Source organism: Phaethon aethereus (genome assembly GCF_964289735.1).
Source record: "Phaethon aethereus genome assembly, chromosome: 5".
Taxonomy (NCBI): domain Eukaryota; kingdom Metazoa; phylum Chordata; class Aves; order Phaethontiformes; family Phaethontidae; genus Phaethon; species Phaethon aethereus.
This window is the reverse complement of record NC_138579.1, coordinates 56587170-56605408: the sequence shown is the minus strand read 5'-3', so window position 1 is coordinate 56605408 and position 18239 is coordinate 56587170. Positions and strand designations below refer to the sequence as shown.

The 18239-nt window shown below is 36.5% G+C and overlaps 1 protein-coding gene across 1 annotated transcript in view; it reads right to left on the bottom strand.

Moving 5' to 3' along the window:
• The window catches only part of USH1C (USH1 protein network component harmonin), a gene marked incomplete at its 5' end in the record, with an annotated part of 49279 nt that overhangs the window by 9699 nt on the left and 21341 nt on the right, over positions 1-18239 (bottom strand). The window contains 2 exons of the mRNA XM_081999838.1: positions 14163-14239; positions 16849-16973. Coding sequence (XP_081855964.1) covers positions 14163-14239; positions 16849-16973 — 202 coding nt within the window. The remainder of the gene's footprint in view (positions 1-14162; positions 14240-16848; positions 16974-18239) is intronic.

The window sequence follows — 18239 nt, the reverse complement described above, 5'->3', positions numbered from 1 at the left end:
TCCCTATGCTGTTTCAAAATGAGATAACACACCCAGTAAAATAGTACTGAATACAAGGAGGAAAGAATTCTAGAGAAATTACATAAATAATGCACATTTCCATACCACAAGATTTCTTAAAAATATTTTCCATGACTCCTTTTATCCCTAGTTTCTACAGAACAGTGCTGGGGTCTCTTCTGCAGGATTTTTGAAAAAATACTTGGAAAAAAAAAAATGGACAAAATGCTAGACAAGTAATTTCCAAAATCTTGAAAAGTCATGATAAATATATGCTACATTTAAGACTTGCTCTCCTACCAGGGATTTCTTATACTGAAAGGTGAATTCCATTATTACATTTCTCATGAAGTTGATAAGAAGAAAAGATACGTGTATTTGGGCTCATCCTGAAAGAAGCAATTACCAAAATACCAACAACTAGTACAGGTACTTTCTACTTAAAGAAAAATTCCTCCTCAGTTTAATGGACTCAGAACTGAGTGGTCTTGCTTCAATTTGGATATATACAAGTAATTTCACGTTATTGATTCATAATTGCTGGATTTATTTTATAGTGTTGGGCTTCTATGATTTTAATCCGTATTGATTCTGTTTTTCTTTTGCTTCCAGTGCATTAACAAAATGGTACACTGTAGTTTAGAATCACTTAAAATACAGAACCTCTTATTATGTTGCAAAATTTTTCAAAAATAAAATGGGCTAAAAAAAATTATACAAAACACTCCTCACACCTCTCCAGCCTCCACTCAAAACCCTGCATCAAAGCAGGTAACATATTTGAGTTTTCTGAAACAAGACCAACTTTCTACAGACTAGACTATGGCATTTACGTTTCCAAATTCAATTTGCTTTAAAACAAATGACTGTTTCAGTTTCACTGCTGATTCTATCAGTGTCCTGTTGTCATACCATTACTTGGAAAAATTTATTTCCTTTTCCATCCACAGATGGTTTTGCTATAGCTATGGCAAATAATAACTGAAATTTCCAAACATTGCATGTCTTACCACATAGTATCTAAGAACCTGTCTCGGGTCCCTTGATGCAGTTCTACAGAATCCAGCTTCAAATCTTGCAAATTAGAGGAAAGCTTTAATATCCATTCTACCTTTCAGAAATGCTGCATCCAGCCACAAAGGAGTGAGGGAGGAAAAATCTTTAGTAGCAGCAAGTGCATCAAAGCCTTCTAACTCACACAACAGTGAGATAGCTTTGTGATAGCCGAGAAAGCAGAGACTAATGTTCATCTTTGTTTTGCTTCTCTGAAAACCCCACCACTAAATCATAACAATCCTCTCTTGCTGAGCCAAAATTTAATTAACTTTGCCATAAGTGTATTCCAATTCACTCTAGTCCAGCAGAGACAAACAGTTCACACTGATTTTGACCCAGAGCAGCCCTCTGCATTCAAGGCTACACTCATGGTTTCATTCTCACCCATCATTCTCCTATTTATAAGCAAGAACAATTTCATTTTCAAGAACTGTTAAAAGACCTTGGAATTCTGACCTGAATTCAGTTAATATGAAAACTTAAGTCACAACAGAGACTTCACTGTTCCTTTCTGGCCCAACTATTTTCCACATAACAGGAATATTGTATCCATTCTTGCATGCTTATTTTATTCTTATGTTCATGCTTTTCATCTTCTTCACTGGTGAACTGCTCAAATATTAGCTGTTTGAATCAAGTAAATCCATCAAGATCAGTTTCTAGTGTTTGGTATGCAGGACAGCTAAATTCAGATAAAAACAAGGTAGAACAAATTATGTGCATTATGTCACATTAAGACATAACGACTGGATTTCCAGAAGGCATGTGAAATCTAGCGAGACAAGAAACAGGGTAGCAAAAGATACTTTGCCTTCTTCTTTACTTCGCTAAGAGAAGCTGAACCGGTCCTGTATCTGAACCATTGATTTAAATCAGCCCCCCACAAACAAACAAACAACATTCCTTCTGCACGAAATCAAATTCTAATTCTTATACATTTCTGGAGGCAGGTACCTCCTTGTCTGTTTTGTCATACGCTGGCCTCCTCAATTTTTAACTGACAGAAGTAGCCTCCCTCTTTACTTCGCATCCATGCAAGTCTTTCTCCACATACTACTGTGACTTCATTGCAGTGAGGATGAATAATCTTTACTGCATGAAGTCATAAATGGAAGTAAGAGGTGACAGGTCTACAAAACCAATTTATAGACTGTTTCTCTCAAAGTCCTATCAGAATATTGCCCCCACTGAAACTGCGATCTTCCAACTAATGTAAGGCAGTTTGGGGATGAAGATGATTGACATCTGAAACACTTTAGCAGACTTGTGATTTGGAAAATGTGCATGCATACATAACAAACCGTAAGAAATTTCCTATGGAGGTGGATATTATTGCCAATTTCTCAAAGTAATTATAAGCAGTCAGTAACAAAAAAACCCCAACCAAGCAACATTTTCATTTTGTACCAAGACTGTCTGATCACACTTAAGGGTATTATCAATTTTGCAAACTAGTTTATATTTGCACACCAGGTATTTATTTTCAAGAGCTAGATTACATTAACTGAAGATTATGATTTTACTCTGTTCATTCCTCACCTAAGGGATTTCATATTGCTTAGAGATGCTGAACACAATCAAAACTAAAGCTCCAATGCATACAACTGAAGGAAATATGTACACTGGAGGGATCTGAATTTCTTTTTAGCTCATGTACCTGCCTTCTCTTGAGCAACTTACAAAAACTGCTTTCATTTATTATTTCAATCCATTTATAATATAGAAGTTCCAAGACAACTATGTCTGTGGGAAAACTGGTTACCAAGTATCACTTAAATTTGTTCAAACTGTAACTGGGAAAATAAAGGAACAGGAGTATCTAAATTATTACAGCAGAAAATGACAAAAAATCCATTGCACTTTAATGAAGGACAGCTAGGAATCTTGTGTGCGTTTATTGTCAGACATAGCATAAGCTTGTAATTAAATAAATGAAATGCATGTGATGTTTCTTCCATCACTTAGAAAGCTCATGTTGCAATATGCTGCCTTGCTCGTATAAACGGATAGACAGACGCATGTCCACACATATGCATATAACAGACACACAACTAATTCTAACAGTGTAAGTCATGATGACCCTCAAGAATCAATATTATTAATTGGTCCACCAGCTATTTTAGATGAATTTTCAGGGCTCTCACTTGGGACTTATTGCCTGGCACCACAATATTTATCTCTTTTTTTTTTTTTTTCTTCCCCCTCTCCTTTCAGTAAGACTTGGCTCACCTTCCCTCATATACCACAATTCCCAAAGATGTTACATGGTTGGTCTTAAAATATTTAGCCCAAGATTTTTTTCTTCATTTACCTTTGAAACAGAAATGGAAAAGAAATAAGAAAAAGAATCTGACTGTGAGTCAACTTTGCAGTAACAGTGTATGACCAGTATATTGGAATCTAACATATAACACCACCTTTTTTTCCTCTAGAAATGAAATGATGAGGTATATGTCTACATTTCAAGTATATTAATGACTACTTACAAAGGAAAAGTGCAGTGTAATTTATTTTTACCATTTTAATTTCTGAAAAATGAAGAATTTATAGAAATAAAAACCAGCATGTGAATAAATGAAAAATAAGATCTACAGAGTCTAAGGTCCTACACTGCTCTAGAATTATGCACCCCAGTACAAAAGTTGTCACTAAAAGTGACTTTTAGATCATGGAACAAAAATGGAAAAATACACTTTTGTACTTACCATTAGTGATCACTTGAAAATCTACATGAATGTTAGTTAGCAGAAAATGAGACAAGCATTGATTCTTTGAGGACAAGTCAACAACAAATCCCACAATATTGTAGCACTCGGAAAGGGAACATTAAAAGGCTTACCAGGGCCTCTGATTTGATTGTTGGTCTGACCATAAAGTTTGGGTCAGGATGCAGCATGACTGGTTTAGAGACTAGTGGTACCCCTGGATATCGTTGGGTAGGTGGACTTGGAGCGAGTTGCTATGGAGTTAATTTAAGAAAATTACAATTCACCATGCAATTTGCGCAAATCCATCATTTCACCAAGATGTCTCAATTCAAATAGTTTATGGTAACGCATTTAATGACACCAATACAACAAAAAGGCTTACAGAATTATTTTAACTAAGACTTATAAATTCAACAAATCAAAACTTAATTTTTCTTGCATCCAAAATAGTAGCTAATTCCCCTAAACTCTGACAAGTTTATGGAAAAATCTCATCCCTGCTTTTGGCATTTATCCCATAAAGGCAATGAATTGAATGAGGAACTATGGGGGGGGGGGGGGGGGGAAGCTAAAGTTGAGTATAACAACATAGTGAACCTGAAATGAGATTTTAACTAATCTATGGCTAAATAGGTCTTTTAAGATGAAATTCACCAGGACAGCAGTGATCAGCTTTCCATAAAGAATTTCAAGTTAACTTATCTTGAGTTATAAGAGCAAAGGTCATTATACTAATTACCTACCCTTGACTCCACAAAGTACAGATACTCAGAAACATCTGAGACCTAATCATCCAGCACATACTAACCCGATTGTACACTTCTTACTCAGTCAAAACTCCCACTGACGTCAAGCATAGTTCTATTCAAGAAGAGTTCAAAACTGAGCCCTGTGGGTTTAGTTTCTGACTTAACCCCAGCAACTCTCAGCACACTCTCGGCAATGTTTCTCATAGGAAATGTGATGTATTCCAGATATCATTTATATAGTACAAGCTGTATCCTCTGAAATTATTTGAATTGCTTCCAGCAAAGTGGTTAAGCCATCTTTCTCCTTTTTTTTTTTTTTCCCAGTAGGGGAACTTTTGAGATTTTTTTTCTTTCCTTTTTTAAATAATTTAAGAAAAAAAGTTTTGGAACCAGGTCTTTGAAAATCCCTGTGGATATCCCTCAACTAATGTTGTTCACACCGTAAAATATACTGCATCGTTAAGCTTTCTGATCTTAGAAGAATTCTCAGGTTCACAAATTATCAACTTGTTGAAGCTGCACTGGAAATGGATGATTTCTCCTGGAGTTGCACAATTTAGAGACGAACTTTTCTAGAGTACCTCAGAATGGGGAAACCTGACATCCAGCCATCCTGAATCAAAAGCATTGCAAAGAGTTGTCAAACAAATATTGGTTCTTCTGAGAAGAAAGCTTGTTTCTTAGCACCCATTATGTTTAACATATAGTTTGGTCCTAGCTCTTGAGAAAAGAACGAAGTATATGCTCCATGACATACATACAGAACACACAAACATGGACTGTATGTTGCTGAAGTGTTGAAATATGAAGTCCTCAGACCATTACGCGTCACTTCCACTACCTGGTATTAGGTGTCTTTTAACACAGCAATGGATCCATGCACATGAATGCAAGTGCTGAATTTTAAATTAGCCATGCAGAGTCAAACCCTCAACATTTCCTTGACATTGGCATTACATATGAAATTCATAAAACTACCGTCATTATTAACAGAACATGACATACCAGCGGATTGCTTGACACAGAAGATACTTTGCCGACATGGGAGGTGTTTCTTACAACCTAAACGGTAACAGACTTAGTACTGGGTTCGTATAAAGTATATAATAACAGTTTTGAGAAACAGGTCAATTTATACCAGATATTTTAATAGTCAGTTTTCAAGAATGTATTTTTGACAGGATTTCATTCTTTTGTCAGGTATTTGTGCAATCTGAATTTGAAATTAAATGATCCGGGGGAAAAAACCCAAAAACTTAGTGACACAGAAAAGATTTACCAGTTTGAGTAATAGTAGAAAAGTGAACTTATGGGACAGCAACAGTTGTCTTTATTTTCAGCTTTAGCAGGCATAAAGACAATATCTTTTATTGCTGAAGTAAAATAAGTGCATTGCTTCTGCTTATCTGTGGTGTTAAAAACAGACTTTTTAAAAATCAGCAAGAATAAATTGTCCAGCTTCTGATTTTTCTTCTATGTCTGAAACCACATCAGGAATACTGGGTTATCTAGTTGTAAACAAAGCGGCTTTGGTTCAGTATTAACACACTACTAGGAGCTTAGTTCTTTCCTCATATACACTAATTCAGTGTAATTCAGTATATTCAGTGAAAACTGGCTTATCATTTTTGAAAGGTAGGGGTTTTTTTGTAGTTGTTGTTGCCTGACGTATTTGTCTTTAATTATTAACCTCTTCTCTCTAACATATCTAGCAGTGAAAAACTGCCAGAAACATGTATTGGAATATATGGGTTTGGGGTCAGATCCATTATGGCAGTTCTTGTATTACTTCTGTTATCTCGGTATTTTCTATTAGCATTAGGAGAATGTATTTCTCTGAATGCTAGTATTTTGTACACTTGTGTCATTTCATACCATTTTTATTTTGCAAATAACTTGGGAAACATGTTACCCATAAGAACATCTGACATCTCCATTTCAGAAATGCATCTAGCATATTCTTGGCACTTCAAACATGTAAAAACACACATATCAAGCACTGTCAGAGGTCTGCTTAAGTTTATAAGAGATTCATAGTTTACATTAGGGCAATTATTCACATAGAAATAGTCTGCCAGTTTCCCCTGATTATTTTGCATATCATTCCCCACCCCAACCAGAATCATGCAAAAGCAAAGCCTAGTATTTCCAAGTAAACATGCAAAAACAAACAAAAAAAGAGAAAATCAACAATGCAGTCAGTCAAACCATGCAGAAAACTGTAGGAAAGAAGTGACCACATGGGATCCTCTTCTGTTGTCTGAAACAAGTAGTTTTGCCATAAACCAAGTATATGAATCCCACTACAGGGCTTAGCAAAGGGAATTATGATTAAACAGCTGCCATTTCTCTCCTAAAGAGAGATCTGGCACAAGATTTCTTGTATTTAATCTTCTTTTGGGCTGAGATTGTAATAAGGACAAAGTCAGAATATTTTCTGAAAGAAATACCTAATTCCTGTGTGTCCAAAAAAAGTAACACCTGATTATCAACTCTTGTTCATTTAAAAGTACTTTACTGGTAAATTATACTGTGTTGAGGTTTTAAATGTTTGGGCGTCTGATTTTAAGCTTTGTCCACTCTTCTCACCTAACAAAGTAATTTGATGGCATATATAAAACACTTTCACAAGTCTTTTTCACTACACAGTATGCTGCCTGCCATTGCTTTTTTAAATCTTTAAATACTCAAGTCCAAATTGTCTTTTTAACTGATACATTCTGCCCAAGATACCTGCATGTGGTAGGGTTACAACATATGTGGAGAGGAGAGAGAAAAGCCCTCTTAACTTTAAAAAAAAAAAAAAAAAAAATTAAACTACCTCTGGACTGCATTCACTACTATGAAACAATCTCATTCCTTCTTTTAACATTGCATATGGCAGATGGGTAAATCCAGTGGATAAAGTGAATGATGGAGCACAGGAGAGAAGCCAGGCAGGGGAATGGCAGAAGCGCATGCATCCAAACAGATCATGAGGTCACCTGGGAAGCTGGTGTTGCTGCCAAGGCTGGACCTCTTGAAAGGGGAATATTTGATGTAGGAAGCAGATGAGCTGATGATGCTGAAGTAACAGTGGGTGGTGGTGGCGGAGGTGGTACCACACATTGTTTGGGCTTGTCAACTTCATCTAAGTTTATATCGTCAAGATCTGTGGTATGAAGCTGCAGGCCACCGGCAAAACGCCGCATGGATGTGGCAGAAGGAGAAGCAGAAGGACGTCCACTTGCCAACTATGTGCAACAGAACAGAAGTCTGCCTTAACAGCTCATCTGCCTGCAACAGCTCTGAAGAAACTAATGGCAAATGCTAGAACATCACTCAGCCTAACTGTTCCTGCACAGAAAGATCTTGGCTTCTCTCACACAGAATATACAGAAACTTTTTCTCTGAAAGCCTTTGTAAAAGAACTCCTTGGGATTCCCATTTAAAAAGAAGAAAACTTGAGTGCTGTGACAGTAGCCTTGGCTGTTGGGGCAGCGGGGGATGACACACAAAAAACCCCCCAAAAAAACCCAACACCTGCATGGAGTCTTCAGAAGGTAAAATCATAGGGCAAATCACAGATAACACAACTCTTGCCTCTCTAGCTCTTATAAAGAGAAAGCAAGAATTGCTCCTTGCAAAGGTGATTATATAAAAAGAAAGTAATTGAAGATGGGCCCTGAAATTCCACACCATTAAAAAAGGGAAAGGGGCTAAAGTCTGGTGTAAACATAACCAGGCATTAATACAAGAGAGGGAAGTAAGCTTAAGCAGCTATCAAAACAAAAAGTTTAGGGTGCTATGAAATTCAGACCCTCAGGAGGTTCTGGACTTTCTAATTTCTGGTAATCAACACCAGATGCATTGTAGGGCTAAAATTCCAGAGTTCAAACATAGTGAATTTGTGTGTATGAAGAAGGATTCTACATATGCTGGTTAGAGTTGCTAACGTTTCTTTTATCAGTGTTCAAACTGAAGTACTGAAGACAGTTGATACTCTCTCATTTTGCTATTTTGTAGACTCAGCCGAGGAAATAGTAGAGCGCTGTCCTACAGACACATGCATCTTAGCCTAATAGGACAGTATTTCCCTCAAATGGGTATCTCTGTTGACATTCTTTGGGATCTCCTTATCTGCCATACTCACCCCTTGGTACTAAAAAAAATAGGTATTTCTTTGGCAGAGGTCAAGAGGTGTATGACTGCTCTCGTATCCAAGTAGCAGTTCAAGCCTGTAGTACCTGAATATTGTTCAGCTGCATTTATGCCTCAAGCATCTGGTTTTGTGTTTTACATGAGTTTAACTGCTTGGGTAGTTTTGTAGAATAATTTTAAGAGAATACTATGTATATATATATAATGTAATAGAAGAATTGATAGAGCAAATACAACACAGTTCTTGTCTTAAATCAGGGTAGAGCTCTGGAAATACAACAGTGATTTCAATCTGTAATGTTCCCTCTTACTTTACAAAAGTAAGGGGGACAAAGATCTAGCAGAACACAGGCAGCCAAATTTAGACAGTGAGAGAAAACTCAGCATAATCATTCCACTGTCCTAGAGACCTGCACTGAAGAGCCACATGGATCCGAGCCTGAGGCCCAGAAGAACAGAAGACCAGCTGCTTTTTTCAGAGCTGCTCCACATGGACCTGAAGGAAATTCATGCGAGAGTGTTCCCCAAGGGTCCCCTTTGTGGTTGCAATTTCTTGGGGATCCTGGGGGAGTTCAGCAGATTGCAGTGTTCCTCTTGAAAGCAGCTGTGCTTGGAAAAAAGCCAGAGCAGCAGGACGGTGGGAAAGCTGCACTACACATCTAGAACCATCAGGCTCGAAGGCACAATCACTATCTACAACCCCCTTCATTTAAGGGGACTATTTAAAACCCAAACCCTATTCTCTGGGAGTCTCTTATCTTTTTGTCATATTCTTAACCTGTACCTTTATTCCATGCAACACAAGGAGGCATCCGAGAGCTCATCATCAATGATGTTCTTATTTGCATAGGATACTAAAACATATGGCTGGGTATTCTAGTCTCAATTTTTATTATTGGCAGCATGTCCCACCTAGCCCAAACAGCTCACAAGTCAATAAAATTGTTAATTTTGTGGTGATAATATACTTTAAAATGACAAAATAAAACCAGTTCATTAAAATAATTAAAAAAATCCATAAAATATAGGAACAGCAAATGCTATAGATTGTAATTCATCAATTACTGCATTTTTCCCCCCGCCTCTTTGAACGAAGGCTGAAAAGGAAAGATCAAGACAGATTTTTCTCTGGTAAAAACCTATTGCTTTTAGGAGACAACTAGTGAGTTATTTAGAGATCATGCAATATATGGAGAAGCCAGAATTTTACCTCAGGAGAGTCATTCTCCACAGAGGAAATCTGTTCTAATCGTGTCTGACAAAGTCTTTCCACCCAGTGCTGCACCTTTTCTGACTCTTCCAGGTCTTCTCGTTCTGTCTCAGATACCTTAACCATAACATCAGTGCATGAAAAAAGATTATAGCTACAATTACAATACAAATATGTTTCAAAAGTAGGAAATGCCATTTAAACTAGTTTTAAAACTAATTATGCTTTTGAGAATGATTTCCTAGTTTGCTGTCTTTCATTAAATTCCTCACTACACATGGACACTCATCAACTGCCCTCATTTGGGCAAAAACTGAGTGTAGAAACAAGCAAACTTGGGAACAGAGTTTTGCAGTGCAACAGCAATTTTTTTTAAACCTCATTATCTTTGACATAATTAAACAAGCGTCCTGCTAAGATATTTCCACTAAAGATTCAGCTCATTTTCTTTCAATATAATTTTGCACTTGATAGGAGAATACAACATACCTCTTGCACAAGACGATTTATTTTCAATTGTTTTTCTTTCTCCAGCATTCCTTCTTTCTCTTTCGCAAGTTTTTGCTCAAACTCCATTTCCTTTTTATTCTTCTTCTGTTCACACAGACTGTCACTTTTTGACTTCTTTCGCTCTTTCCCTTTCTGGGAAGTTTTGGTGGGTTTGGGTTTGTTTTTTTTATTAAACAGATTTTTACATCAGCTAAAAACATCACAAACTTCAAGGTCTGTACATGAGTGCCTGCCTTGAAAATTTAATTACACTCTGTGCAAGTATGGGGATCATGGTCTTTTTTAAAAGAAAATCTAAAGCCCACTTCCCCAACAATTTGCAGGAAATTATACCTTATTTGGAGGGCCTGTGCACATTAACATAAGTTGGACAAGATCAGACAGTTCAACTTCCTTGATCCTCTGCAAAGTTACAACATTAGGGCACACAGGCCCACTACAAAACTTTGAATATTCAAACAGTTTTGGTTAGGTCTTGATTTGCCATGTCTCTGTTCTAGCATTTTTATGTAAAATCAAGACTAACTGTTTTCAGACGACAGATGCTCATGTATAGGTAGATGTGAATATTGTATGCATAAAACATCTTCATGCATATGCCCTAAAACCAGCATTGCACGCCTTAATACAACTGAAATTCGCAATTACAACAGAAAGGCTTACATCAGTGCAGAAACTGAACTGGTCCCAGGAAAGAACACTGCATCATGAAGACCAAGTAGCTCTTACAAGCACTGGATAAAATTCACTCATGTGAGTGAACTAATACAACACAAAGCAACTCTAAAATTTTACATGTAGAGTGCAACCAAAGGGGAAAACTATATAGTCTTTTCGAAGCCTCTGTTCCTGTTGTCTTAAAAATATACCCTGCTCTTTATTTCTACTTTAATGATGTCACATTTCTGCTGCCCTCTCCTGTTTGTACTGGCAGGGCCTAGTTCATATTTGAAAGCCCATGCTCTCCTTTTAGCATCAAAAAAATAAAAAGGAGGAGCAGCTGGCCACTTATTGTCAATTACTGCCAATGCCCAGTGAGGCTAATCATCAGGTTTGATTTTGCTCTGCTAATCACCATCAGCTACTGATTTTTCTTGGTGGTTTTGGGAATTCAAAGCATGAACATGCTTTGTAATTTGTGTCATTTGACACATTATTTGTCTTCCTTCCACCTTTTACATATAATATTGATAGAGACAGCCTTCGAAAACAGTCATTCTCCCTGGCAACTACAACAGTCAATTCTCCCAGCCAAGTAGTTAATTGGGACTTTGTACTGCTGAGTTCAGTGAGACGCTGTCTATTGCTTCACACTTAAGTGGTGGTGGTCTTGGAAAAAAAATTTAAAAAAATTAATAATAATTAAAAAATTAATAATCTGAGAAAAAAATTAGAAAAATAAATCTAGATTTTCACACTAATGTTTTAACATAAACATAATTTTGTTGGCATGTTTTATTCAAGGCTAATTAGTTTGCACCTTAATAACAATTGCTGATATTACCTTATCCTCTAATAAATTAGAAGATACATTTAGTACTGTCTACTGAATGTAACATCTGGTAGGTCAACCTGCAAGCTATCAACGTCTGGAAAATTACTCAGTTTAAAGGCACATTAACCAGTACACATGCCAAATTGTTCCACAATATGAACATAAATCGGACAATCTTAGCTGCATTCACGGCATTCAGATACAACAGGATGAGTCATCCTTTCCATCCGTTTTCCCCATGGATTCAGTTTACTTCCTATTAAAGACACTTTAGTACGGAGTGAAATTTTGGTTTTAAAACGAAACAAAAAAAGCAATTAGCAATTTGGAGTAGAATGAAAATTCATCACTCCCAGATTTAAAAATATTTCTAAAAGATTAAAAATACATCTTTTTCAAGCTTCTAGTCCACACTGTGTATTAGAGTTCAACAGGAACTGGGCGAGATCTTCATTACTATGTGAAAAGGTATTTGGAAGCTCTCTAAATTATCTTTGGCAGCAGCAATGCAGACTTGTGTGAAGAAACTGAGTTTTCATAACATGTATTTATACTTTTCAGATAGAAATCCTAACTTGACTGGCTTTCACACAGGTTACAACCAATGATGATTTATAGGCGCTAGCAGTACAAAATGGTATCGGAGTGTACCATCATTTCCTCTTCTCTATTAAGGAGAATAGGCATTTCCTGTCCACACAAAAGGTTAAAGTAATAGCCCTAAATGGTGACACAAATACTTGCCCTGTCAGATACAATCCTGACCTCCTCAGAAACCTTGAGTTCTCAGGAGATAGACATACGTACTCTCCTTGATATTTCTACCCCAGTTAATTACTATCAGACATCACCAAAAAAAAACCCCAATACGCACAACACAACCACAAACCCCATATAATATGGCTAATACACATGGAAAGAAATGAAGAGGATAAAACAGCAGGAATAAAGTATTATTTGAAGCTCTAATCATCTGAAATTGTAATACTTTAGCAGCAACTCTACAGATATAAAAATATTGTATCAAGCTGAAAGGCTTTCAGTTGTTTTTGCTCATTCTGTGTGATGTACATGCCTAAAAGCCTTTTGCCTTCAGCACCCCTCTCACTGGAAGATTTGCAAAGGTATAAGTGGGAACTGCATACTTGGTTCCCATTGAATTTTTGTCCCTGTACTTTTTTTATTACATTATTCTTAGGACTTTTGGAGAACATAGACATGCACTGCCCACCTGTACTGGACACCTCCTGCAAAGTATTGACATACACGTCAGACTGCAGCTGGCAGGACTTGAAAAGGCCAAAGTATTCAAAAGGACAAACTCCTAGGCAGATGCATCCCAAACGCATCTTAATTTGCACATGCATTAGAAGAAGCAGCATTTGACTATAAAGAATGTCTAGTAATAACAGAGAAGAATTTAAAAAAAGGAATTGAAATTGAAGTGCACAGCAAACAAATTCACGTATCAAACTTTGTACCTTGCGGATTGTGGGAAATTTTCCTTCATACCGATAAAACCATCCAAAAGCTACAAAAAGGTAAACGAAAAGTTGTTTTTTGAAGAAAAGTCTAGGACTGGTTCAGATTCAGATCGATCCATGCTGATACATGTAACTGATTAAAATTTATTTGAAGGCGCAACACCGAAGGTTCAATTACATGACAAGTTCTTAGATGACTTCTTGATCCATTGTGGTAGTACATTTAGTCACAAGTTACCCTTATTTAACTGACACGCATTTTATGTTAAGCAAAGCAAATGCAACAAGTAATCTTCATACAGAACCATACAGCCACATGCATTGCTATGATTTCTATGGTCACAATCCTACTTTACACTAGTTTTTAACAAGCCTTCTTAAAATGAAACAGGTATTCAAACTCATTCAAGCTTGTGGCAGAACACAGTGGCATTTCAGGAGACAAGAAAAGCTCCATTTCCTACGATAAAATACTTTGGGCCAAGTGCATAAATATTAAAAAACACATTGCTAAGTAAAAACAACAAAAGAATAGTTACCATAATTTTATATAAGAAACACTGATAACACACAGAGCGCTCAATACAATCCACCTTTCTGCAGGATTGACAGATTTTGTATTTGTCTCAAGATATCTTTAGAAAGTAATGACAGCAACAGTGTCATAACCTTTCTTCACTTACCAAAGGACCGTGCATATTGCCCTAGCAAAACCAAAAGATCAGTTCAGTGTCAAGACTGACTGTCAGGAGGAAGGGAAACACAGGAAGAATCTGAATCAGGACAGGAAGTTAAGGCTGAGCAGCAAACCTGTTTGTCCTGCTTCATGATCATTTCATCCATGTCATCTGTTTCAAGTTGGTCATGTGCAACTCCCTTTAAATCTACTAAAGAAACAGAGGAGGAAAAGAGTGAGGAGATAGAAATGACAGTCTAACTGGGGTTCCCATGAAATGAAAGAGATCAGCAATGTGTGACTAGAAGTTTCCATGAAATAAAAAGAAGTTAGCAACCGGGTATTTTTCCACATAATTAAAAAAAAAAGAGCTTCTACTTAAATCAAATTAATTTCCAACCTCCTTCAACCCTGAAAAGCAGTTGGCCAATTAGTCCGCTCTGCTATGAAGAGAAGCCTGCAGAGGTAGGTGGCTTTTCCTGTAATTAAACCATCAGCAGTTCTGGGATATCTGGCTTCAAAAAGAAGTATTAGCCTTCCACTGCACTGTCACTGGGGTAAATGCTATACAGAGAAAACACCGCCCTGAAGAATCAGAAAACTAAATGGATAAAAGATGGTTGCAGAAAAAACATTTCCCCATCTCAGTTTCTCATCCATGAAAAGTTAACTGACTTCCCCAAAGTCACACAAAAAATAGCATCACTAGGTTAGGAACAGACCCAGGTCTCCCTTAAGTTATGCAATACCTCCTCCACAAGCACTTTCCACTTTTTCCTTTGTCTAATACCATTTTAGTACACTCTCCACATACTATCTATAGCTCTCAACGGAGCTTCATAACTGCCAATTAAGCTCCAAGCATCTTGAATTCCTCTGGAGGACAAGTCAGTCAGACTTACACTCCAGGGCAATTCTTCAGGGAAAAGTTGCAGTGTACAAACAGTACCTCCTCAGTCTCTTGACTAATTCTGAAGCAGACTGCCCAGTGATAACAAATCAATTTTCAGGCTGTTCAGACTACAGCCTGTTTGTGAAAGATTTGCTGCAATGGATCAAAAGAGGAAAAAGACAGGAAAAAGAAGAACACAGGAGGAAAAGAAACAGATTCAGTAAGGAAAATGATAGTAGGAGGGGAATAGGAAAAAAAAGGAAAAAGTTTTTTCAAATTCTGCAGGTAATCCACATTTGAAAAAGCAGGATTTTTTTTTTTCCTATTCTGACAGACTGTCTTTTTAATATCTCAACAGATCTACTACTACACACAGTGCCTCATGGACAGATGCCTGAATTTTGCAAATTCTTTGAAATGTGCCTAGCTTTCTTGCACTTGGGTCACTAGGAATTGATTCAGAAGTTCTGATTGCATGCTTTTAATCAGTACATGCTTACATGCTTTGCTATCCAAGGTCTTAGCATGCAAGATTATTTTTGCAATGGTTGTAAACATCATTACACCATCAACATTTCATTTTCAAGATAGTTGTCGAAACAGCATAAACTGAAGAAAGTGATATGTAGAAAAATGATGTGGTAAATACTTTAGCCTGAGAAGGAATAAATTAGATGTGAAAGGCATGCTGGGAAGAAACAGATTTGTCAAAAGACCTAGGAAAAACACTTTAAAAAAGTTGCTGATTCTTAAGAATCTTTTTTTCTTTTTTGTCTAGTGTCTTACTGTTGCTTTGCAACAAAGGCTTCTGTTGCATTTTTTGATCACATTCAATACCTTAAGTTGTTTACTCAATTAAGTTGTTTACTCTTCCTCATGGAAGAGAAGCAATGGAGCTTCAAGACATTCCTACAGCCCCCAAAGACTGCCAAAGTAAGAAAGGACTGAGGTCCTGCTGAAGAGATGAGGGAAAAGATCTTTAGATTTTTCTGAAAAATCACACATTGAATTCCTTTCCTCCAAGCCAAAAGCACACATTCCATTTCTACCTTTTCCAGTTAGAAGCCAGCAGAAAAATGCTCAAACCCCTAACCTCCACACTGACTTAGAGTAAGAAAAGAAACAAGGTTACAATCGGAATAGTACAAAGTGTATTCATTCCCTCCAAATGAGACTGCAAATCTAGTACCAGTTTTCTACCTTCAAACACCCCATCTCCCAAGCTCCCTTCTCAAATACAGAAATGATGTGAAACTATTTGCTGATAGGATTAATGCAGGAAACTCAAAGCTAATTCCAAATGAAAGAAGAAAAATCAGCTTGTCTCCCTTTCTTCATGCATTCATTTTCAAAAGTAACAAAATGCCCACAAACCCTAAAATATTGCTTATTACTGTAAGTGGTATTTTCTTCACTGAGATGAAAGCACTCACATGTATATAATCTAGCATTTGAATATCAGCTTATCCGCATGGACATAAAAGCATAATCACATATCATATAAAAAGCCCATCACTACTTCCATTTAGGCATATAGTGGAAATGAGCACAAGTCTATTCATGAAAAAAACACTCTGCAAGAAGGTTGACTGCAAAACCCTGAACAGAAACAACACAGAAAGCAATGCATCAAAACCCCAAGCTAAAGAGATTCTGACTTCAGACAATTTCTTAGCAATTTTTTTTTCTTTTTCCTACTGCTGATTGTTAAAAACCATGACTGTTTGAATAGACGTAGATTTTGCGAGCTAGGTACCTGTTAAATAAGAGCTATTAAATTAATTTATCATATGCTTCCAGCTTTCTGAAAATAACCAAGTCATAGCTACCTTGGCTTGGACACAAACTAGTGATACATTCCATACAGCTCAGTGATGTGTCTGAAACAAATACTTTCCCTAGGAAGTAGATTGAAATCAACTACTTACTTTTGTGTTTAGAATGAGGGGCAGAGTGCACTTCTGCAGTTACAGTTTTTAGAGATTTGGGAGGTTCCTTAGGACCCCAGTCTTCTTCCCACTCCTTTTTAAATTTCTCTTCCTCTGCTGTTATCCTATAGAAAAGAAAAAAAATACAGCTAAGAATTCTGAGTATAAAAACAACAGCATCAATATAAGTTCATTACAATTATTTATTGTTCAGTATGTTTGTTTTTTCTCTTTAATATAAAGCATAATAAACTGCCCCTTCCCCAAATGGAATTCCTTTCATCAATCTGACTTACATTATATTTTACAAATTATTTTAGTAGCTTAGTAAATGAAACTGAGTAAAATATTCTTATTTAATACTGAGATTTTGAAGGCTAGTTACGTAAACACCTGCACAGATATTAAGCCCAGAGTGATACACTACGATACTGACTGTCACCCTAACTGAAACCAAAACCATACCTCACCTAGTAATTTTTCATTTTCGTTATTTAGAAAGGAAATTAATTACTGTGATAACAACATGTTATACTGATTAAAGTTCCAAATGTAAAACAATGCTTAAGTTACATTTATACTACTGACCTTAGTATGATACAATCTTTGAATGGATCTACTTCCCATAATCACAGATTTTTAAAACCAGAACAGACTATAATAAAAATCAGACTTCCTGAATAAAATAGTTTACAGAACTTCCTGCTTTCAGTGCCACCGTTTTAATTAAATTCTCTCCTTAGAAAAAGGAAAAGCCTACTTAAAATTTATGACTGAAATTTCTACTCAAGACAATTCGCATCACATTTTAGTCTAAACCTACACAGCTTTTGTCTTCAGAACTGATAGACTGAAAAGGATATTAAATTTCATGCTGTGTACACTCTTAGAGATCATGAACAAACTACCTGGTTTTTGTTTTGTTTTTTAAATGTAAGCTAAGTGTATATGTCATCAAGCCCACGAGTATATGCATGTGGTTCCAACTCTTTAGTCATTCTTCTCTGTTTCTTCCCTAATCCCTTTCCTTGCAGTATTCATTTTTTTTCCTGTTAGCATGAAATGTAGTCGTTCAGTCACAACAGAGTAAGCAAGTTCTGAGACACAGAACTCCCTTAATCTTAAGTTTCTCTATTTTTTATAACATTTTTAAAATAAGCACACAACTTCAATTTTACATTGAATTTACTATCACCATAACCCTCGTATTTTCCAGGTGCTGATTTTCAGATCAGTTTCCTATTCTGTAACTGTGGTGTACTTGCTCATATGCATTGGACACTATGTTTAGCTAAATGGAAATACATCCAATTTTATTAGAAAAGAATATGCAGAATGTTTTCAGCCAGATCTACTATATACAGGCCCTTGTTCAGGCAGCATATTGCTTA